General features: G+C 44.4%; 1 protein-coding gene across 1 annotated transcript in view; it reads left to right on the top strand.

The window, feature by feature from the left end:
- Nucleotides 1-23,797, top strand: part of grid2 (glutamate receptor, ionotropic, delta 2) — a gene marked incomplete at both ends in the record, with an annotated part of 751,979 nt that overhangs the window by 722,475 nt on the left and 5,707 nt on the right. The window contains one exon of the mRNA XM_080434189.1: nt 16,666-16,906. Coding sequence (XP_080290315.1) covers nt 16,666-16,906 — 241 coding nt within the window. The remainder of the gene's footprint in view (nt 1-16,665; nt 16,907-23,797) is intronic.

Here is a 23,797-nt window from a genome sequence, read left to right as displayed (position 1 = left end):
TACAAGGTATAGCTTGTGGATCTGCGGATTCGATAGATTTCGATAGATTTTAAAAACTAAAATTAGACATTCTGCATAATGAGTATAGGCTACTTTTACGTTTAGGACTATATATTGTGATGCCATTACATTTGTACTTTACTCAAGAGTATTTCTACATTGTGGTATCGTTACTTTTACTTAAAGTTGTACAATGCAGAATCACAAATAACGATTTTTAGCAACCTCTGCTGGTCACTACCGTCACTGCATACAATTTCCGTAGTCCTCGATTACCCAGAATTCCATTCGTTTTCACCGGAAGCCGGAAGCATTTCAAAAAGCGATCTTTTAATTGTTTTATACTATCTACGGATCGTTTCTCTTAGCCAGTGGAGCATTAGTTACCATGAGCTGTGCTTTATTTTTCTGTTCTTTTTCGATCTTCCAATCCTACATTCTCTTAAAATCAGCGTGAGGTTCCTTTTTGTTATTAGCGCGGTAGTTCCTGGCCAAACAGGAAACCGTTGCGCTAGTTCCTGGCCGACGTCATGACGTCGGCCAGGACGTCGGCCACGACGTCATGACGTTGGCCAGGAACGTCATTTTCCCAGGAAAGTCCCCCCCGTCCACGTTCAATAGAAAATATATAAATAAAAGGCTTCCGGGGGTGAAATTCATGGAGTGGGTGTTGTGAAACTTTTGCCACTCACAAAAGATATACAATTTAACTTTAGTTTTGTTGAAAACGTTACCTAGTATGCCTTTAAGTAAAAGATTTGAGTACTTTTTCCACTACTGCAACCAATAACATGATCATTCCACTGTCAAGGCTGCTTCCGTAGGGTTGCCATGGCAACATAGAGTCTGCACAGTAATGGCCATTGCGGAGAGGGCCAGGAGGCTGGGGCACAACACACACACACACACACACACACATACACACACGCACACACACACACACACACACACACACACACACACACACACACACACACCTCCCACCCACCCATGCTCATTTTCCTTAACAGCCAGTGGGAGTGTTAAAGTCATTATAGATCCCCCCAGTCAAAGTCAATGATCTTAAAGCACCAAGGTGATAACTCATTACTCACACACAGTGTTAATGGGCCTCACAACATACCAGCTGTTTAACACTGCACGTGTCTGTCTGTCTGTCTGTCTGTCTGTCTGTCTGTCTGTCTGTCTGTCTGTCTGTCTGTCTGTCTGTCTGTCTGTGTGTGTGTGTGTGTGTGTGTGTGTGTGTGTGTGTGTGTGTGTGTGTGTGTGTGTGTGTGTGTGTGTGTGTGTGTGTGTGTGTGTGTGTGTGTGTGTGTGTGTGTGTGTGTGTGTGTGCGTGCGTGCGTGCGTGCGTGCGTGCGTGCGTGTGTGTGTGTGTGTGTGTGTGTGTGCGTGCGTGCGCGCGTGTTGATGTTTACACACTAGTTTACAGTGTAAAGAAAATAATGAATAAGACACACTACCTAATTTCTAATGATTTATGTTTTGGGCCTTTGTGTCTTCATCAGAGTAAGCTCCCATGATGAAGACATAGATGCTGAAACACAGTAATTGGTGAAAAGGAGGTAACGTCCCTTCTTCATTCCTTTTAAATTGGAGTGCCACTTCTCTTCTTGTGGAATATTGAGCTTGTCATTTAGAATACTTAAGCTGAGCACCCAGCTAGAAAACAGCATTGGGCGAGGGAATGCACCTGCTACCTTCACAGCAAAACCCTGACGGTTAATTTCAACTCTGTTGTGTGCAAACTTAACTTAACGTTTTTACACTCTGAGTTACAAGTGGATAAACATTCATATCATATCATTAGTCCCCCCCCCCTTTTTTACAAAGTAGCAGTCAATGCAATAGCTGTACTGCACGCACAGAGATTACAATAGGTTTGTGAAAATAGCTAAAAAGGAAAGTAGGGTGTTGTACTTCAAAAAATGATGAAAGAATTCCCCTGAACTGTGTAGACAGTAATGAGGTTACATGAAGGCAGACAGAAAGCACCCAACTCTTTTTTTCCATCTCATTTGGTGAAAATAGCAGATATTGTGTTGATCTACAAGTGTTGTGAGCTTGTACTATTTTCAGCAAAGAGATTTGGTGTAGAGGGAAATAAGGACGAGACGAAGTACAAGGCCCTGCGCCACCCCGGTCAACAAAGTATGTAAGTGGTTAACTCAGAGTGTAAAATTGAACCCATAAGGGTCATTGGCATAGCTTTCATATATGCAGTGTGGGGGTCCTGGCACAGTGGTTCTCAACCAATGGTTCCCAACCTGGGGGCCAAATCATTTTGAGGGGTCGCCAGATACTACACTACATCTAACTAACATTATACAGGGAGCTGTCCGTTCATTTCAGCGCCATAGACAGTGTCACTACATCTAGGATAATCTGAGTTCCCAGAAGTTTTTCGCCTCGCATACAAACGGGAGCGGCGAGGAACTTCTGGGCCAAAGCCCTGGTATTTCTGGGCGGGATGTAACTTACGCTCAGAATCTGAGCGGACACGCCTCTTACCGGTCTACTCGTCTAAAAAGTCCGACGAGAGGCAAACAGCAGTACACAACAATGGCGGCCGCAATTTCTCAAGGGGAAATTGCTTCCCGTCGCTCCTATTTACATGTAAGACCCACTGCATGTGGATCCCGCCCCCTTTTCTTCATTGGCTGTTGATTTGAATCAGAAATCAGTGGCCGCGCCCCTGCTGTCCAGGCTTTGAGCCGAAGCCTCCCAGACTACATCTAGGATAATAGGGAGCTGTCCGTTCAGCACCATGGACAGAGTCACTATGCATCTAACATGAGCCATGAGTCACTTCATGATAGGGAGCTGTCCGTTCAGAACCATGGACAGAGTCACTATAGCTAACATATACAGGGAACTGTCCGTTTCAGCACCATGGACATTGTATTACCTAAAAAAATACGTTGTCAATAGTGATCAACAAACAATACTATAAGAATTGGTCTACAAGCTCACGACGCCTCTCGTTGCGAGGCGTTTTAGATCGGCTATTTTCACAATATTTATATGTGGAACCAAGTCAAACTAAATGTAATGCCTCAACTCCTACAATTCCAAGTGCTTGTCAGAGTGGGGGTGTGCCTATAGTTCAAATATTATTTTGGGGGGTCTTGGCCTGAAAAGTTTGAGAACCACTGCAGTCAGTATACCACCTCACATGCCCAGCTTCTATCATCGTTGGCAGCGATATTCCTCAAAGTCCACAACATTGTGTGAAAGTCACATCCAGGGCCGACAGTTCAGACGATATAGGCAGCTGCTTAGAGCGCCGTCCCAGAGGGGATAACACTAAATTTCATTTTCGGAAATTCTAAATTGTAACATTTGGGCGGTTTTCTATCGCTCATTTGACTCATTTAGCCTTGTTGGAGTGGGTGCCTGGTCCCTATTCTGAATGTTTGAGAAATTGTTTATAAGGTCATATATTATATAACAAAAGTATTTAGGCTGTCAGGTTTACGTGGTTAGCCTGGGGCACCATACAAGCTAGAACCAGCACTGGTCACGTCCTTAGCTATAATAGTATACTGTCCCCTGCCTCAGGTGTCCTACGTACAGTATTGTGTATACATTCTGCCTCAGCACCACACCACCCTGTCAGCTACAACCACATTATTTATCTTGTTTCGTTTCGTTGTTACTGTACAGAACAAGTAGTAATACTCAAAATTCAGGCTGTTGGGGGAACCACTCTGGACATGTCATAATAGGCAAACAAAAAGAGCAAGCTCACAACAGGTCGCAACGCCACACGTTGTGAGCTTGTAGATCGCCTATTTTCGGCAAAGGCATTTGATGTAGAGTAACACAGGGAGGGCACCAAGTAATGAAGCACAGGGTATAAGTGGTTAAGTTGTGAATGAAGTCCAGTAGATAATCATGGCAACTAAACAATCATGGCAAACACATAATTGATATACTTATTAGTGTCTATTTCAGCAGCTCTTCTAGCCTTAAGTCACAAGGCTGAAGGGGACAGACACGCATCAATACGTGCCTGTAAGTAAGTGTGTGTGTGTGTGTGTGTGTGTGTGTGTGTGTGTGTGTGTGTGTGTGTGTGTGTGTGTGTGTGTGTGTGTGTGTGTGTGTGTGTGTGTGTGTGTGTGTGTGTGTGTGTGTGTGTGTGCGTGCGTGCGTGCGTGCGTGCGTGCGTGCGTGCGTGCGTGCGTGCGTGCGTGCGTGCGTGCGTGCGTGCGTGCGTGCGTGCGTGCGTGCGTGCGTGCGTGCGTGCGTGCGTGCGTGCGTGCGTGCGTGCGTAATTGCGTATGTGTGTGTGTGTGTGAGCGCTTCCGTGAGTAAGTTTCAATGGTACAGCTTGATGTGAGGGTCCATTGGGCAGTCAGACTATGCGTGACACTGATAGGCCAATTAGTAGTGGAGCCAGTGATAAATGATCTGCCAGACGGGGTCTATAATGGAGGGAGGGGACTAGGGGAGAGAGAGGACCCTGTCCCGCATCTCAAATCTCTTTCAGTCCAGGAAGACACCGATTTATCACATATCCCCAATATGTCCTCCTCTGGTTATCTCTTGTCGAGGTGTGTTTGTGTCCGTGTGTGTGTCCCTGTGTGTGTGTGTGTGTGTGTGTGTGTGTGTGTGTGTGTGTGTGTGTGTGTGTGTGTGTGTGTGTGTGTGTGTGTGTGTGTGTGTGTGTGTGTGTGTGTGTGTGTGTGTGTGTGTGTGTGTGTCTGTGTGTGTGTGTGTGCGCACAGTTTGTTTTTGTCATTTGAACTTTTTGGAAGTTTTCTCTTCTCTTTTGTGTTAATCCCTGTACTTGTATTTGTTGTTACTATTGCCCTGAGAGGTTTTTTAATTAGTCTAAAGAGGGAAAAAAACAACAGATTGTTTCATTTATTTTCTAATCAGAGAGAGAAAGAGAGAGAGAGAGAGAGAGAGAGAGAGAGGGTCATTTTTGTGCAACTCCAGGATATTTATCATAGTTAGAATCTTGTCCTTTTGTCTCTGCACTGTGAGAAGACAAACGATGATTATCTTTTCTGCTGTGTTGTTTTCTTTACCTCAAAGGTTAACCGTAATCACTTTAGGTGTTATTTTGTCACAGGAAGATCCTTTTAGAGCATTTTTATTTTCTTTGCTTATTATTTTCGGTGATGCCAAGAAGGAAACAAGGGGGAAAAACAACGTTACTTTGCAGCAATGCTAAATGTCAGTTACGTGCCACACAAATAGCTTTGTGACATGGGGACACCTAAAAACTATAGGTTACTGGACGTAACCCCGGTTTTATGATAATATGAGCGAGATGTCTCGCCTATGGGAGAGCGCCCTCTGGCGTGATCACCGAAGCATTACCTTATAAACTCCAGACAAACCTTTGGCTGGATTCTGACCTCCCTCTGACTGGAGGGCCCGCCCTCCATCCTATATAAGTCAGGGGAGAGTCATTTTCCGTAATTCAAGATAACATTTTTCTTCTCGTTCGTAAACAAGAAGGGTGTCTTTCGAGACATCTCGCTCATATTATCATAAAACCGGGGTTACGTCCAGTAACCTATAGTTTTATTTCAAATATTCACTCGATGTCTCGCCTATGGGAGATATAGTAAACTCCCTGATTGTTATCTCGAAGTCCAGAATAACCAGCCTAGGGGCCTGACCCCCGTCTGGAGGCTACACTATGGACCGTATGCGCCACAGGGGCTGCAGTTACGTCCAAACTGTAGAACCTGGCAAATGTCAAGGCCTAAGCCCAACATGCCACACTGCAGACATCCCAAATGGAGACCCCCCCGAAGAGGGCCCATGATGTCGCTATTTCCCTTGTAGAATGTGCCCTCAGTCCCACTGGGGCAGCATCCCACCACTGGAATAGGCTAACTGAATAGCCTCTACAATCCAGTGGGAAAGTGTCTGTTATGCAATGGGCTTGCCCACCATCCGTGGAGCCCATGACACAAATAGCTGATCTGACTTTCTCAAAGCCCTAGATCTGCCAATGCACATTTCCAAAGCCCGAACCGGACAAAGGCAATGTAACCTTTCATCCTCCTATGAGGCGAAAAGAGGCGGGTGAAACGCATTCAAGGTCACAAGGACACTTGGTACCAAGGGGTTCTTTGGCACATACCCAGGTCTGGGTCTGACAACCACCCTTGTAGCCCCTTCCTTGACTGTGTACACTCCTCGTGTACTGACAGTGCATGAAGATTACTGAGCTCTCCAGTAGTCACTGAAGCCATCAGTAACGCAGTCTTGACTGACAGTTGTTCTGTCAATTTGACTCAGAGGCTCGAAAAGTGACCGAGATAAGGAGTCCAACACCAGGCTCAAATCCCAGGGTGACACCGGGGACTTTGACTCGGGAAGAGACGTCCGGTCCCTTCCATGAACCGACAAATCAGGCGGTGCTGACCCACCGTCTCGGCTTCAAGCAAATACGGCAGGCTGAGATAGCCGCCAAGTAGACTTTTATTGTGGAAAAGGCTCTGCCCTTATCCATTAAATCCTGTAGAAAAGGACTTAATGGACATGGGCTTAGAACGGCACAGTGCGAGACTTCTCGCACCTTATCTCAAAACCGTTCTGGGGTAACCCCTCAGTACTCAGATTCATCCCCTCATGGGCTGAGCCCAGAGAGTCAGATGTTCTGGTCAGGGACAAAATATCTCGCCCCCTGCTAGCGTTAGCATGTTTCCGCGTAACGGAAGCAGCCACAAGCGGTCGTACAGGAGAGGTTCGACTGACACCCAGTGACCCCATTCTGGGGCCACCAGTATCACCATCAGCCCCTGGTCCCTCACTCTCACGAGTGTGGGACCTAACAGGGACAGCGGAGGAAAGCATAAAAAGAGTTCTGAGCCATTCGTGCACTAGTGCATTTCGACCCAGAGGCACTGCACCCTCCACTGGGAAGAACAACGGACATCCCGTGTCTTCCAGTGAAGCAAAAAGATCCATCTGGGGGCGATCAAACGATCCCAGATCTGTCCTGGTATCTCCGGGTGCAGAGACCATTCGTCTGAGAGGAATCACAGATTCCTCCAGCGACACAGCGTTGTTACACATTCCTCTGTGACCAACACACGACAGCAACTGCCCAATCGTCTTAGCGATACGGCTAAGGCCATCATACCTGACATTTCCATGCACATTTTGAAGGAGACCCTCCGGCCCGTGTAAAATTGTGCTAGGCAGGACAAAAAGGACTGATCCTTTTCGGTGGCGGGCTGGCTCTGAACGATAGCGAGTTCAGAGTCCTGCCTATGAAATTCGCCGTCTGTGCAGGCACCAACACGCAGTTGACCCTGAAAACCCGATTTCAGTAGGTGAGACACCACTTTCTGAGTATGCTGCCTTGCCGCCGATTCTTGAGTCGGCTTGTAGCAGCCCATCGTCTATGTAAGACGCTATGCGAGTGCCTTCTCTTCTCAGAGGGCCAATCGCAACCTGCGTGAATTCGACGAATACTCTGGGGCTGAGGACGTTACAAACGGTAGCACCGTGTATTCGTAATTTCAACCTCAGAACCCTAACCGCAGAGATTTCTGTGTGGTGGGTAAAAGGAGCATAAAAATAGGCGTCTTTTAGGTCTATCAATGTGAACCAGTCTCTCTGGCGCACCATGCGGAGGAGAGACGGATTTGATAACATCCTGAATTTGAACACCTTTAGATACTGATTGAGGGCTCTTAGGTCCAGTATCGGACGCAGCCCCCCCCCTTCTTTTTGACCAGGAAATAGCACGAGTAGAGCCCGCTGTTCGCTTGGTCTCTGGGTATTTCTTGTACAGTTCTTTTTCCCAACAGGGAGAATTGTCTTCCTGTAGAAAGTCGCCCGCCAGTCCCCTGCTTAAGAGAAAATAGCTTTCACTAGCATGGGGAGGTCTCGAGGCGAACTGTAGTATATATCCCCTGGATATAGAGTGCAGCTGTATAGTGGTTGAACAGAGTCGACCGTGAGCCGTTCCCTTGGGGACAGGGCGTAATCGTCCTCTCCCCATGGCGAGCATTCGCCCCGCTACCATGAAGTGTCCGTGAGACCTCTGTGGTAGCGAGCTCGTGTCCCTTATGTTCTGGTTTTGTCCTGTTTCATTTCTTTTTGCCGTGCCCCTGAAAATCAGGCTGTAACGGTTTGAAATGTTATTGGAGAAACAGGTAGAGAGGGTTCAATTTCTAATAACCACTCCGATGTCTTGCCATAAGGAGACATCTTGGTCATAGTATCAGTGAACCGGGGTTACAGTCGTAACCCATGTTTACATTCACACAACATTATCCACATAATGTATAGTGTGTAAAGTCATTCTCCCTTCCATCGGGTGGTGGAGCGTGTTCACCCCGCCCCGCCCGGTCACCGGAGCTCTAGGACCACCAGAGAGAGAGGGGGAGGCGGAGTCCACCGTCTCCTCCTGACATAGTCCCAGCCATGTCCCTCTCCTTTCTTTATTTCGCTCTGGTAGAGTAGCTGCCCGAGGCCTGCCTCTGGCTGGCTAGGGTGCCCCCCCTGGCCTGTAGGTTGCAAGCAGGAGCGCCTGCCGTTTAGGCGACGCATGCTTCGCAATGGAGTTGGGCTCTCGTGTCAGAGCCGTGGCTTCTGACGTGAGGTGTGTGGCAACCCCTTCTTCCACGGGTAGCGGGAAGAGTAGGGCTCAGCCCAGGACACGTCAACTGTTGTCCCAGTGCTGGTTGCCAACGGGAGTAGGCATTAAACCGTTCTCCCATACTGGCTGCGGCTGTGGCCATAGGCTACGCCGCTGGTAACTCGAGGTCGAGTATGAGTCGTGGGGAGAGGCTCGTTTTACTGGCCAATCGCCTGCTCAATGACCTGGTTATAGGGGACATATTCTGTACCCTGGAGTAGTTGGGCCTCGTCCGTGTCCTCTTCCTAACTTGGTGTAGAAGGGACGCCTCGCAGGGTTTGGGGGGGTTCGTCCCCCTCCGCCCCGGTGGACGTGGACTCCTATGGCCGGGTCAAACATTTGGAAATGTATGGCCCGTTTTCTGACGAACCTAGGTTCAGTCAGTCCGCATGCTATGCGGAACGGACCTTCCTCACACGGCCCTCGGGCTGCGTGGGTCGGTCCCAGGCAAATAACACATGAGTTGTGTCCGTCGTGACACGACATTCTATTCCCGCAGACCCCGCACTCTTTCGAGGGACAGGGGTCCCTTCGTTGCTGGGCTGCAGCGGTCATTGTTCACAACACGCGTGGAGCCTGTTTGTGGCAAGGTCTGTAAAACAGGGGAGTCGTGTATGGGAGAAAAACTTGCTAAGCTTTTATTGTCCCAGAGAAACAACACGATGTCGGTGTTAGCGTGTAGCTAACTGTAGCCTGCCCAGCTGGTAGTTTATGATGCTAGCTGGTGGCTTGCAGAGCTGTCCCAAAGAAAAACACTAAGAGCGGAAGACGCTGGTGTGTTTGCTCGGTTTTAGCTCGTGGCTAAGAGGCCACCTTAGAGAGAAAAACACGATGTGGAGCAGTGATGCTGTCGTGTTTTACTCGGTGATAGCACGCAGTGTGCAAAACGTGTTGCTAGTGGGAGCTCTAAGCTTACCGATGGCAACGTGCTAAGCAAGCTGGTAGCATATTATGCTAGTTGGTGGCGTGCAGGGCTGTCTCTGAAAGAACACAGTAGGAGCGGACGACGCTGGTGTGTTTGCCCGGTGTTTAGCTCATGGCTAAAAACCACCTCGGAGAGAAAACACGATGTGAAGCAGGTTATGCTGTCGTGTTTACTCTGTGTCAGCACGCAGTGTGTAACGTGTTGCTAGTGGGAGCTTGTTAAGCTCACCGATGGCAACGCACTAAGCTAGCTGGTAGCGTATTATGCTAGTTGGTGGCGTGCAGGGCTGTCCCAGAGAAAAAACACACTAAGAGTGTAAACACTGGTGTGTTTGTTCAGTGTTTTAGCTCTTGGCTAAGAATCACCTCGGAGAAAACCACGATGTAAAGCAGAGATGCTGCCGTGTTTGCTGTAGCCTGCCAAACGTGTTGTTAGTGGGAGTTTATTAAACTCACCAGTGACAACATGCTAAAAACTAGCTGGTATCCTATGATGCTAGTTGGCGGCGTGCAGCGCTGACCCAGAGAAAGCACACTAAGAGCGGACGACGCTGGTGTGTTTACTCGGTGTTAGCTCGTGGGTAAAAAGTCACCCTGGAGAAAAACACGATCTTAAGATGTCGTGTTTACTCTGTGTTAGCATGATAGCCTGCAAGCAGTGTCGCTAGTGGGAGCTTGTTAAGCTCCCGGTGACGACGCGCTACGCTAGCTGGTAGTATATGATGCTAGTCGGTGGCGTCTCGCACTCTTTCTGCGGGACCGGGGCTCTGTTGGACCCGGTCCGGCTCTTCGGAGCTGCGGAGGCCATGTTCACGTTAAGCGTTTTAAGCTTGAAGAACGGAACAGGGAGGAGGGAAAAACAAAACACGGGGGCCGAGCAGACTATGCTGGCGTGTTTGTTTTTTTCCTAGCTAGCTCGGGGCTAACTGTGGCTAGCAGCCCGTGGGGCTGAGGAGAGCTTATTAGGCTCATCCCCTGGCTCACGGCTACTAGACTGAGAAGTAGCAGACTATACTACACGTTAGCAATTTAAGCTAGAAAAACTAGGGAACATGTTAAGTTCCTCTAGGAAGAACCGTGCGATATTGTCACAGGTTTTGTAAAGAAAGTCAACACCTACCGTCAGCAGCGTCTCGCGGTCCAAGATATTATCCTGTCCTGATGAGACTTTCGCCGTGCCGACTCCATAAGGTGGACTGAGAAGGTGCTTCCTCGATCGAACGAGAAGAAAAACTGAATTACGGAAAATGACTCTCCCCTGACTTATATAGGATGGAGGGCGGGCCCTCCAGTCAGAGGGAGGTCAGAATCCAGCCAAAGGTTTGTCTGGAGTTTATAAGGTAATGCTTCTGTGATCACGCCAGAGGGCGCTCTCCCATAGGCGAGACATCGAGTGAATATTTGAAATAAAACATTCAATTTGCAAGCATAGACTCACATAGACCTGCCAGGAATTGCAATCATTACACAGTATAGTACCTTTTTCAGGCAAGAAATCTTTAGAACTCGGCTGACTTCCAAGACCGAAATGATGAAATATTTGGACAAAATGTCGCTTGGATTCTTCAATGCTGTTGGTGGGATTGGTCTTATTCTTCCTCATTAGTTTGAGTGTAATTTCATAGATGCCGTGCACTCTGTCAGATTGCGTGTGTGCGTGTGTGTGCGTGTGTGTGTGTGTGTGTGTGTGTGTGTGTGTGTGTGTGTGTGTGTGTGTGTGTGTGTGTGTGTGTGTGTGTGTGTGTGTGTGTGTGTGTGTGTGTGTGTGTGTGTGTGTGTGTGTGCGTGTGTGTGACAGAGAGAGAGGGGGGGATGACATGATGAGAAATTAATTACTCTAGCAACTCCAATGCTTTTCAACCACAGCCATGTGATTAGGTAGATAGGTTCAGAATATAAACAACTAGAGGTTCAAGTACCATTTAATGTAACTATGTAACTATTTAATGTAACTATATTGCAGGAAAGGTTTGCCGTCAGACAGAACAAAGAATCTGAAGTCTAATACCTGGATCTTTTTATTGCAACATCCAGTTTGATTTAAAAACATTTGAGAAATAATAATAATGTTTTGTACAATGTCTTACCAAGAGGATCCAGCCTAGAGGCATTGGCCATCACTGTACAATGTCTTTGTGAGCAGAGTAATAGCCAGGGTGTGCCACTAGGCCACTGCGGTCATTATAGATGGCTTAAACAGTCTATTGTTGCTAGGAGACTTGTGAAAACCCTTGTGAACATCTGGCCATCTGTTTAAACCATAGAGGTGAAACCATAAAGGTGACATGTCATTTAGAATCCCAGTTCCAGAAGTAAGTAAGTAAAATGTATTTGTAGAGCACCTTTCACAGACATTGATAGTCACAAAGTGCTTCACAAGCATATCAATATAGCAATATAGCAAATCAACCAAAAAGAGTCAAAGAAAACAAGAGTCTAGAATGAACCAAAAAAAGTATGTATTTTGATTATGTCATTTCATTTCATTTCAAACCTTTATTCATTCTCGAAGTACATTGAGGTTGCACCTCATTTTCAGTGTCGAGATACATCACAGTACAATTTCATTTTCATTTTCACATCAATATTCATATCAATGATAAATCAAAACAAAACAAAAACAGAAATGTTCCCCTATCGTGTGAGATACAACACAAATTTAAAAGCAGTTGCAGACACTTGTGGATAGATCTGCAATCAAAGATTTAATTTGACCATATGTTGTTATAATCGCTCCAAGAGAACAAATCATGATTCAAGAAGACATAATGTAATTCATTTCATTTGCTTAACTGAAAAGTGTAAGGCACAATGTAAGAGGTCAACAAGTTGACATGTTATATGACTGGGAATGTGATTGCAGGATTCTCAGATACACACAGAAAAATAAAGGTGCCAACTGGAACCAAAACTGGTTCTTCAGAGTGATGCCATAGAATAACCATTTATGGTTCCAGAAACAACCTTTTAGACCATTTATTTGAATGGTTCGATAGAGAACCCAAACCCCTTAACCGTATGAACTTCATCAACCGGCTGAAATGTGCTTGTCGAAAATAGCAGATCTACGAGCTTGTAGATCTGCTATTTTCAATGAATGTCTGCCTATTAAGACATGGTTTAAGAGTGCAAAGGTTCCTCAACGAACTTTGACAAAAAAAGGTTCTCTAGAACTAGATGAGGAACATGAAGAACCATTCAGTAGATCAAATGGTTCTTTAGTAGTTGATGGTTCTTTGTGGAACCATATAGACTTTTAAAGAACCATTTAAGAACCATTATTTTTCTGTGTGTAGGCTGAGGAGGAGCTAAAACAATAACATTAACAATAACACTATCATCAAAATCGTAAGAATGTGGCTGATCCATACTTCATTAAATGCAATGTTACATAGTAACTTTCTGTAGTTGTATTTGACCCATAGCTGCTGCAGTGCACACGTACACATGATATTGCTGCCTAGTCAGCAGTTGTGAACAATACCCTGGTAAGATAGCGGAACCGGTATCCCATGTCGCATCTTATGTTCTATATATGGTTTTAAACCACCAAGAAGTGGTAGGCCCAAATTCAAAACAACTAGAGTTGTTAATGATGCATAAAAAAGCACTCAAGGTGGCACAGGGGTAAAACGCCTATCCACCGCACAGAATCTAGGGGTTTGAATCCATCCGGTTTGGCTGAGTGTCTAGACCAGGGGTCTTCAACAGTCGTCAGAGCTACTATAGGGGGTCCGCCAAATCTTTGTGAGATATGATTTTTTTTTTTTTTACATAAACCACTTGAACCCTAGAATTCCTTTTCTGAGGGGAACATTATGCATTCTGTTTTTGGACATCTAGGTGTATGTTGATTTTGTGAGTGTCTTGTAAGCCTGTCCGAGCTGGGCATCTTGTGGTGCAGGACACTATAATACAAAGATCTATCTATCTTCTATCTATGGAGATAGACAACGTGACAACGCAGCGCGAGGCGTTGTGAGCTTGTAGATCTGCTATTTTTGGCAAAGAGGTATAGGTCTAGAGGGGAAAAAAATAGCAAATAAAATTAAAAGTTTAATCTGAAACACAATTTCATACAATATAGAGGGGGTCCCTGCTTCATCTCTCTCTCAGTTAGGGGGTCCTTGGCCTGAAAAACGTTGAAGACCCCTGGTCTAGACAAATACAATTGGTCCGTGTTCGGGATAAGGAAGCCGGGCAGGGAGGTTACCTTTGTCTCTGCATATACTCCTACTGGTTGGGGCAGCACCTGTCAGCGGGGGGTGTTGAACTGGGGGAGTAGGATTGGCATAAACATAAATTGGGATAAAAAGGGGTAAAAATTATTGGCTACTCTAAATGTATCTAAAACATTTTTATGAAAATAATAATGGATAAAAAACATTTCTGTAGGCTAGCTGGCCAACTAACATCTGTTTATCACACAGTTTTTATATTCTAAGTTACAAACTAGATTTTCATAAAGGTTGAACTGTTCAGGGCAATCGTGTCCGCGGGCCGGCGGACCACGTTGTCTATCTCCATAGATAGAAGATAGATAGATCTTTGTATTATAGTGTCCTGCACCACAAGATGCCCAGCTCGGACAGGCTTACAAGACACTCACAAAATCAACATACACCTAGATGTCCAAAAACAGAATACATAAACATATTGATTGTCCAAGGCTGTGAGTTACGGATACATAATTCTCCAGCACAACTGCCATTGCCATATATGGGCACAAAAGGCACACAGACAGAAGGGTACAATGGGTAGGTACTCTGACAAAACCCCCAACATTATGACTCAGACATATTGGTCGGATCGGCGGTGTGAGGGCCCGAATCTCTAGTTTCTTATATTCTTAACCTGTCTATAGTGCTGAAGCACCTCTTTGCTAAATCTTTGCTTTCATTCGTTGGGTTCAGTCATGTGGACCGTCCGTATAATTCATCTGATCTTATCTGACCAGGACCAGCAGATCACCAAACAGATTTCCAAATCCACTCTTTAGTTGGTGGATTTGATCTCAGCTGTACTGTGTTGGCTCTGCTCTGCTCTGCTCTGCTCTGCTCTGCTCTGCTCTTCTCTGCTCTTCTCTTCTCTTCTCTTCTCTTCTCTTCTCTTCTCTTCTCTGCTCTGCTCTGCTCTGCTCTGCTCTGCTCTGCTCTGCTCTGCTCTGCTCTTCTCTTCTCTTCTCTTCTCTTCTCTTCTCTTCTCTTCTCTTCTCTTCTCTTCTCTTCTCTGCTCTGCTCTGCTCTGCTCTGCTCTGCTCTGCTCTGCTCTGCTCTGCTCTTCTCTGCTCTGCTCTGCTCTGCTCTGCTCTGCTCTGCTCTGCTCTCTTATCTTCCCTTCTTTTCTAGTCTATGATCTCTTGTCTGGTCTTTTACAACTATTGCATTACATTCTGTTTGATTCTATTCTGTTAGAATCTATTATATTGTTCTATTCTATGTTCTATTCTATTTTACTGAGATCCATGGGACACATCAGTCATTCTATCCATTTCTCAGCTCTGCAGAGCTCCCATCTAACTGAGATTGACACCATTATAGAGACATGTGCTGTGTATTAGTTGACTTACGTTGAAATGGGACATTGTTTTTCTCCTTTTTCTCTATGAAGTTAATTATGTTTTTTAATGATGTTGTTGTTTTTATGAATGTTATTTCGTTCATGTTTTTTTTTAGCTTTTTTTGTTTTTTGTTATTTGTATATAAAATGAAGACAGATGGACATGATTATTTTTTGTCATTCAAGAAAAAGTGTTTGCCCCTTAGGAAATTCCAAGTGATGATTGTAAATGTAAATTTCTGAGTACACAGAAATTGCGTTCCTATTTACACGTGCTTGGGAATATGTACACTTCTGATTATGGTTGTTTGTTCATTTGCATTTATTTTCCATGTTTAATGTGCTGGTGTGTGTGTGTGTGTGTGTGTGTGTGTGTGTGTGTGTGTGTGTGTGTGTGTGTGTGTGTGTGTGTGTGTGTGTGTGTGTGTGTGTGTGTGTGTGTGTGTGTGTGTGTGTGTGTGTGTGTGTGTGTGTGTGTGTGTGTGTGCGTGCGTGCGTGCGTGCGTGCGTGCGTGCGTGCGCGCGCGCGTTTGTGCGTGCAAGTCTATGGATGCGTTCCTGTGTGGGTTTACGGACATGTGCTCGCGCGGTTGTTCTTTCTCTCTTAGTCTTTCCTTCTGCTGCCCCACCTCCTCCCACCACCAAGCTAAAGTGTCTCAGTTAAATTCTAAGCCCAAAGCCATCAGAGCCTCCATACGCCAGCCTGTGTGCGTGAGCGCCCCTCTCTCCCTTCAAACCCCAACAACGACCCAGTTAAATAATAAGCTGAAAGTGAACAGAGGGTTCCCATCAACCACCGCGCCGTATCCTCTCTGATCCCATCATTCATATGGCTAGAGCTAGACAGCATAATGACATTATGGCATTGCACTTGCACTGCGCTGCAAAACATATTAATGTTGGCCATAATGAGTTTGACAGCCCAATGCAGTTGACGGGAATCAGGGGGTTTTCGAGCAAGCCAACAGTGCCCTCGTGTGGCAGAGGGAAATTATGACGACTGCAGTAAATACTGCAGCATGTGTGCGTGCAGGTACCTGCAAGTATTTCTATTATTGTGTGTTTGTGCAGTAGAACACGACCTGCAGTAGAACAGGACATGATATGACGTGACGTGATGATGACATTGACATGATGATGATGATGATGAACGGCAGTGGCTCAGGGGTAGAGTGGTCGGTAGAGCGGCCGGATGGCAACCGTGAGGTTCCCAGTTCGATTTCGGGCTCTCCCAGAGTTAGTGTCGAAGTGTGCTTGAGCAAGACGCAGAGCCCCTAATTGCTCCCGATGAGCTGGTTGGTGCCTTGCATGGTTTCCTCCGCCATCGGTGTGTGAATGGGTGAATGTAATGCACAATCTATGTATAGCGCTTTATAAATGCCATTTACCATTTTATGACGTGTGTGTGTGTGTGTGTGTGTGTGTGTGTGTGTGTGTGTGTGTGTGTGTGTGTGTGTGTGTGTGTGTGTGTGTGTGTGTGTGTGTGTGTGTGTGTGTGTGTGTGTGTGTGTGTGTGTGTGTGTGTGTGTGTGTGTGTGTGTGTGTGCGTGCGTGCGTGCGTGTAGAATCCTGGAACTCCAGCAGAATGGAGACATGGACGTCCTCAAGCTGAAGTGGTGGCCCAGAGACAGTCCCTGTGACCTGTACAGCTCGGTCCAGTCGCGACAGCGAGGCAGCGCCCTCGACATCCACAGCTTTGCCGGCGTCTTCTGCGTCCTGGCGGCCGGCGTGGTGCTCTCCTGCCTTATCGCCATGGTGGAGAGCTGGTGGACAAGGAGGAAGGGCTCCAGAGTCCCTTCCAAGGAGGTAGGGGGATGGGAGGGGTGAATGGAACGGTGGAGAGGTAATGGATGATGGTAGGGTGATGGTGGAGGTAAGTACAATGGAAACGGTCCTGGGTATTCTTAGATAAAAGTTGTAGGAGGCCAATGCCTGATTTACACTTGGATGTGCACCGAAAATAGCAGATCTACAACTGTTTTTGGTATAAATCAGGCGTTAGGGGGTGGATCAAATGGAAGAGGCAGAGAGGAAGGAATGGGTTGAGTGATCGAGAAAATTCAGTTCCAGTTTGAGAGATGGGAACTGAGGAGCTGACAGTGTAAGGGTTTGACTGGTCATCTTTTGACCAGATGCACAGGGACTATGAAGAGCTAGTGGACCCAGTCATTGTCTGGATGTGAAGTAAGCAATAAACAAAATGAACAAAGCCATACAATCCAAAGGTCTCTTCCTGGGACTACATTTGCTACAGTACGATTATATAATAACAAATAAATAAAAAATAATATTAATAATATTATTAATAATGATGCGAGAAGTCAGAACAGCAATGCTAGGGTTCATGTGGTTCAAATAGGTTTCAGAAGAAAATTGTTTCTATTGTGACAGCTGAAATCGAATGAACAAACAAGGCCCATCTGTTTGTATTACTATATGTTTGAGGACATCATAACATTTATAAATGCCATAGCCTTTACCTTTTTTGCCATTTGTAACCCTAAAGCCTGAGTTAGAAATGTGTGTGGCATTACACTAAGTATAAATCAAGCATAACTTCAACCCTAACCCCTAAACCAACCACAAAAAAAAATCCTTACAATTTATATTTATCAAATTCTTCTAGACGAGACAGATTGGCCCTCACAAGTATAGTGATACAAGTCATCTACACACATACGCACACACGCACATATGCAAGCACGCACGTGCACATACACACACCACAGGCTGGTGAAGCAGAACTGGGGGCATTCTATCAATTTCTGTGAACAACTGCGCCATATTCTCAGTTCCATATTGGCTCTATCGACTCTTTACAGTGACTCTATTGCTTTTATTAACCCGTTAAGACCGGGAACATCTGTGTCATTTTAGAATTCTTCGGCTATTCAAAAATAGCAGATATACAAGCTCGTAGCACGGCACCGAATATGTATTCAAAGATTTGCAAAAATGTTCACGGTTTTTCAAAAATAGCAGATCTACACGCTCATAGCTATGAGCTTGTATATCTGCTATTCTTTTATAGCCAAAGAAATCTAAAGTGACACAGATGCGTTCCCGGATTGAATGGGTTAAAGAAATGCCAAACTTCATACCAAGTACCCTCAGTTCATGATGGACAATCTCATTGTAGATGCCCCGTGGGTAGTTGAAAAGAAGCCCACTGGACAATAACCTGTTTGAGCATGAGGTATATAGTTCTAATGATAAACTGTGTTAACCACATAAACCCAAGGCAAATGTTCTGTGAAAATAATGAATTTGCGACATATTGTGAGCTTGTAGATCGGCTATTTTCGATGAAGAGATTTGGTGTCGAGTGAAAAAAGCAGGGGACACGGAATAGACCCCTAGGGGGCAGTTGGGGGGGCCCTGGTCGACAAAATTGATATAGGTTATAGAGTTTTAAGTGGTTAAGTACAGCTCTTTGTAGATGCTGTAGATGTGTGTGGATGTGTTTCAGTGAGTCAATATGGACCAACACTGTGCCCTTGGAGCTATATGTGTACATTCTGATTCTAACCTTTATTTTCTAATAAAGTCTCCAAGTAACAGCGACTATTGTCTCCCCCCATATAATGAATCCAGTGTTCAGCTACATAACCCGAAGGCATTGGAGCAGAGCAACATTCCCTGTCCAAGACAAAGAGTAACAGTGACACTTGAGTATTAAATGGATATTCATATATATACATTTTAACAAGTTTTCTCCCTAAAAAGAAGTATGTCTTAATCACCTTAATTCTATGCATTAGCAGCAGTGAAATGTCCAGTCAGCCAATCTGCAGGTAGGGCTGTCATTTACAACTTAAACCCTGTACATATACTTTGTTGGCCAGGGCCCCATGGGGGTCTGTACTTGAACCCCTCCTTTTTATGCTCTACACCAAATTTCTCACCGGCAATAGCCGATATTCAAGCTCACAACGCAACACACATTGTGACTGAGAGCATGTAGATCAGCTATTTTCGCCTGAATGTTTGTGTATTGTGCTACGCCCAGAATAGGGACGCTAGGGTTCATGTGGTTAACAAACTCACCACCTTTTTATCCTTCGTAACCAAACATTGACAGCAGCTATATAAATTGAAATGAAATTGTGGCAAATCAAAGCACATCTTGTATGCAAAACAACACATGCCACAAATGAACTGAATGAAATGCAATTATGTGAAAAATAAATATCTTCACTTTTGAGTTAATTATGTAGTGTTGGGCTGCAAATTAGACTGAAGCATTAACTGGCTAATTTCACCAGAAAATACATTTGTTTTGTTTTGCAATCAGATAAATGATTTAGTTTCAGGCAATTGCCTTTTCCCCCCCGATACGTTATTATAATTTTTTTCTGTTAAAGGGGGACTGAGATAACCCTGTGGTTAATAGTTTTAGTATGAAAAGTTATCTTAACCTGGCATAAAATGTTCTTTCTTCTTTATAACAAATTATACAATATTAGTAGCCTACTAACAAGGCACTTTAAAATAAGCAGTAGTGACTGGCTGGGACAGCGGGAAATTAATCAACCATATGAACCCTAGCATCCCTATTCTGGGCATGCTATAATAGGCGAACATTCTGCGAAAATAGGTTAACATTTAGTGAAAATAGTAGATCTACAAGCTCACAGTGGGTTGCAACACGACAGATTGTGAACTTGTAGATCAGCTTTTTTTGGCGAAGAGATTTGGTGTAGAGGGAAAAAGAAGGGGGTAGTGGTTAAGGCGCATACCACATAGGCTCTAATGCGTGGGTGTCGCGGGTTCGAATCCCGAGCCCGAAGGCGTTTGCTGCGTGTCAATCCCTGTCTCTCTCTCCCTGTTTCCTGTCACTCTTCACTACTACTATCCAGTAAAGGCATAACAAATGTATTTTAATATAAAGAAGTGGAAAAAAAGAAGGGGGCCAAATATAGACCCCTTGCGTAACCCAGGCAGCATAGTAGATAGTATCTAAATGGTTAATGACTTAAAGAAAATGTGGTTAATTTTGAGGATCTGAAAACTCTGAGAAACAACTGAAACTGAGAAACACCTGAACATATTTTAGCATTCAGATGTGTGAGGTAAGTTCTAAGTTCCTTACTACCCTATAATAGTTGGTTCAGCATCAGTGAATATCTCCAAATGTCTCCCACTGCAAGAAAGGAGAAAGAATACTTTGTCCTGGCCTATTAATTTGTAATGGCCAGCAGTTTTAAAATTCCATTCACAGTGAATCAGACAAGATGGTGAAGGTGTCTCTGACCGTGCCCATGATAGCTTTCTGGGAATCAGGCTATACATTTTGATAACATCACTGTAATACAACACTCAATTGGTAGTCAGTGTTCAAACAACTATGAATCATTGGGCTCCATTCATATTGGCGAAGCTACTGATCAGTCCTGTAATATCTTTACTTTGGAAAATGGCTGCTTGTGTTACACAATATTGGATTGTCTTGCTCCACAGATGATGTGATGTGACTTGAGTAAATAATCACCTTTAACAATAAGATCATTCATTGTTTTCCTCTAATGCTGATCCAGCAAAGTGCCATATCTCTATGGCTCTGTTTATTAGACCCTGCAGTCAGTGTGACTTCTAAATGAGAAACATCTTGGAACCTAGACTTGTGAATAGTCCTACTTTAACCACCCACCAGAGGTACGTGTGTAGAACATTATTGACTCCTTTAGTTTTTATTACATTTTCCATAGCGGCACTGCAGGTGTCGTATACATAACATGGGCATCCAGCAGGCTTCCTTTTTTCCCTCCCTCAGTTAAGTAGAAAAACAGCTTTTGATCACAACAATGCCATTTGTCTCACTTCTGCTTGATAATCATAGGCTCACCCTCGAATATTGCGGTCATGCACACTCACACAGAGGACTGGAATAAACAGCCAGACAGACATGCACACGCACACATGCCACCACCCCCTACCGTCAGCCCCCTGCTCAGCTTCCAGCTTTCATCTGTCATTCAGACCAGTGGGCATGTCTGTCAGTGAACAGCTACAAAAGAACCAGACCACCATTCGAACCACGAGCCATGTTCAACACAGAACTGACCCTCCCTAACTCCCCCACCCCACCACACACACACACACACACACACACACACACACACACACACACACACACACACACACACACACACACACACACACACACACACACACACACACACACACACACACATGGACCCCTGCCATCTTCATTAGCTACTAGGAGCATCAGACCCTGACTGAGCACAGTAGTTGTGTTCCAGTAGTGACTGGCTGGGACAGCGGGGAATTAAAGGTGATGGTCATTGATTCTCTATGTAGATTGTTCAAGGTCTTTGCTTATCGGGGCATCAGGCAATCAATGGCATTTGCACTCCTATCGATTTGGAAAACTGTCGTGCATTATGGTATGCAATTCATATGTATGCAAATTTGGTTAATATACTATGTGAGTTGCATTCTACAAATTACATGACTTGTAATTACATGAACAGCATTATGTTAACTGTTTGATTTAATACGATATTTCATGTAAACAAAATATATATTTTGTGCAATTTTTGGTATGGAGACTCACTGTCTACTGTGTGCAATCAGAGATCACAATGATGCCCCTGTTCCTTATCCCTATTAAAGTAGGTACAATGATTTTTTAAAAAAACAAGGGACGAGGCCACATAAAATTCTAGTAGAAAGTTGTAGTTCCCAAAATAAAAACTTTTTAGCTAAAACAAAATTCACTACAACCAAATATCTGAAGCATATCATAGCAAAGGTCTGTATGTGGAATTCATTGGCTCCAAGTTAGGAGTAAACTATGGGTGAAGTGAATTATTATTGAAATCAAATGCCCCTTTACTGCTACCATGGTGAACATGGAGTTGTGAATTATCAGTGAAATGTCCCTGCTACCATGGTGAAGTTGGCTCAGTGAACCATGTTTGTTTTTGATAGTTGACCCCTGACTTTTATCCTTCACCCTGCCAATAGACCATGTTAGCTACCGGCAGGTTCCCAGTTCCACTGCATTAGTTCTAGTTCGGCACTAAAAAATGAATATACTATATTGTCGATGTTGGGCAGAAACTTTGTATCTCCATGTTTAATCCATATGTAATGCTCTGACCATTGACCAATCATAATATAAATGACAGTCGAGCAGGGTCCTTTTCTCATTTGACAAAATAAGTCAATTTTCAAGTAATTGTATAAATCAGGCATGCTTCATCAACCGGGGAAAACACCTCAGTTCTCGCTGTGCAATAGGCCCTCATAGTGGCAGAGGAGGACATCCCTGTTATCCAACTTAAAGTTCACTTCATGAAGTTGCGTCCATTTCATAATAATTGGGTCCTCTAGAATTGCTGATCTCCAACTGTGAAATAAAATAATCCCAAGCCTTGCTCCTAATGTCACAGTGACCATCAGTGCCACTTGAGAATGTCTTGCCAAGTACTTTTTGCAAACTCCACATTAAATAGGAAAACCTACTGGGCTGTTCTTAGCGATGTGGGCGCAGGTGACAATGTTGTTCTCCAGCCTATGCTGCAACCAGTGCAGTGTTACCGTGACCTTTTAGCCTAGTGATTCATAACACCTTTTTATAGATTTATTCATTATTATCTTTGGGATGTGATTTATTCTTAGCCTCATAACGGGCCCCCTTACTTCCCACATGAAATGTCACTGTGGCTAGTGTGGAATCAGTTCAGACTGGGAATGTTACAGGGTCCCTTCAAAGGATCACAGTGACATACTCTGGAGGGTTAGCTCATCTTTAGTGTACAGTGATACATTATTATTTTCAATACCTTTCTTGATATCTTTTTTTTAATTAAAGTTCCTTTATGATTAGAAAATGGAATACTGACCGAATATCGCCATCTCAGATTTAATAAATGTAGAAAAGAGGAACATACACATACTACATGCATGCATGCACACACACACATCATCTCTTTTTTTCTTTATTTTAATCAAGAGTCATGTAGCTTTATCATGATCAGTCATTCCAGGCTTGCATCAATAATGTTCCAGCTTTGTGTTAAATATCCCATGTCATGAAACTCATTACTGTAAGATATACTTCTGTTTATTTTGCCTTGTTCATGTACTGTATGCCCTGGTGGATTTCACCGCGCATGTTTCCCTTCTCCTACTGGCTAAGATTAAACACATAAGCCTTCTTGAAAATAACTGATCTACCAGCTCAAGACGTGTTGCGATGCGACACGTTGTTGTGGGCCTGTAGATCGGTTCTCTTCCAAAATGTTTCTGAAATTCAAAATAGGGACGCCAGGGTTAAAGTGGTGAAGAATCAAGTTGCTTCTGATGAATTTCTCACTTTCAGAAATACATTTGTAAATACTGACATAATTAAGAATTAATTAATTAATGTTGGCAAAATACATGCACAAACACATACTGTATTTGTACGCAACCCTTTGTATACATGCAGTACATCTCAGCCCACTAATCTATTCAAAACCACATTCCTACTAAACTGTGTTTGTGTCTCTGTCTTTTCTATACATGCTGAACGAAAGTCACACATTGAACATATCTGTACATACATTTACATACATTGTGTGTGTCCTAATGCTTCCCTGTTAATTGCTTTGACTGTGGCTTGCTGCCGGTGTCTGTGTCTGTGTTGTTGTTCTGTGTTGCTTGTGGTGAAATGCTGCACATTGTTAT

This window comes from Gymnoscopelus braueri (assembly GCF_963280865.1).
Source record: "Gymnoscopelus braueri genome assembly, chromosome: 7".
Taxonomy (NCBI): domain Eukaryota; kingdom Metazoa; phylum Chordata; class Actinopteri; order Myctophiformes; family Myctophidae; genus Gymnoscopelus; species Gymnoscopelus braueri.
The sequence above is the reverse complement of the archived record's forward strand: the minus strand, read 5'-3'. Positions and strand labels throughout refer to the sequence as shown.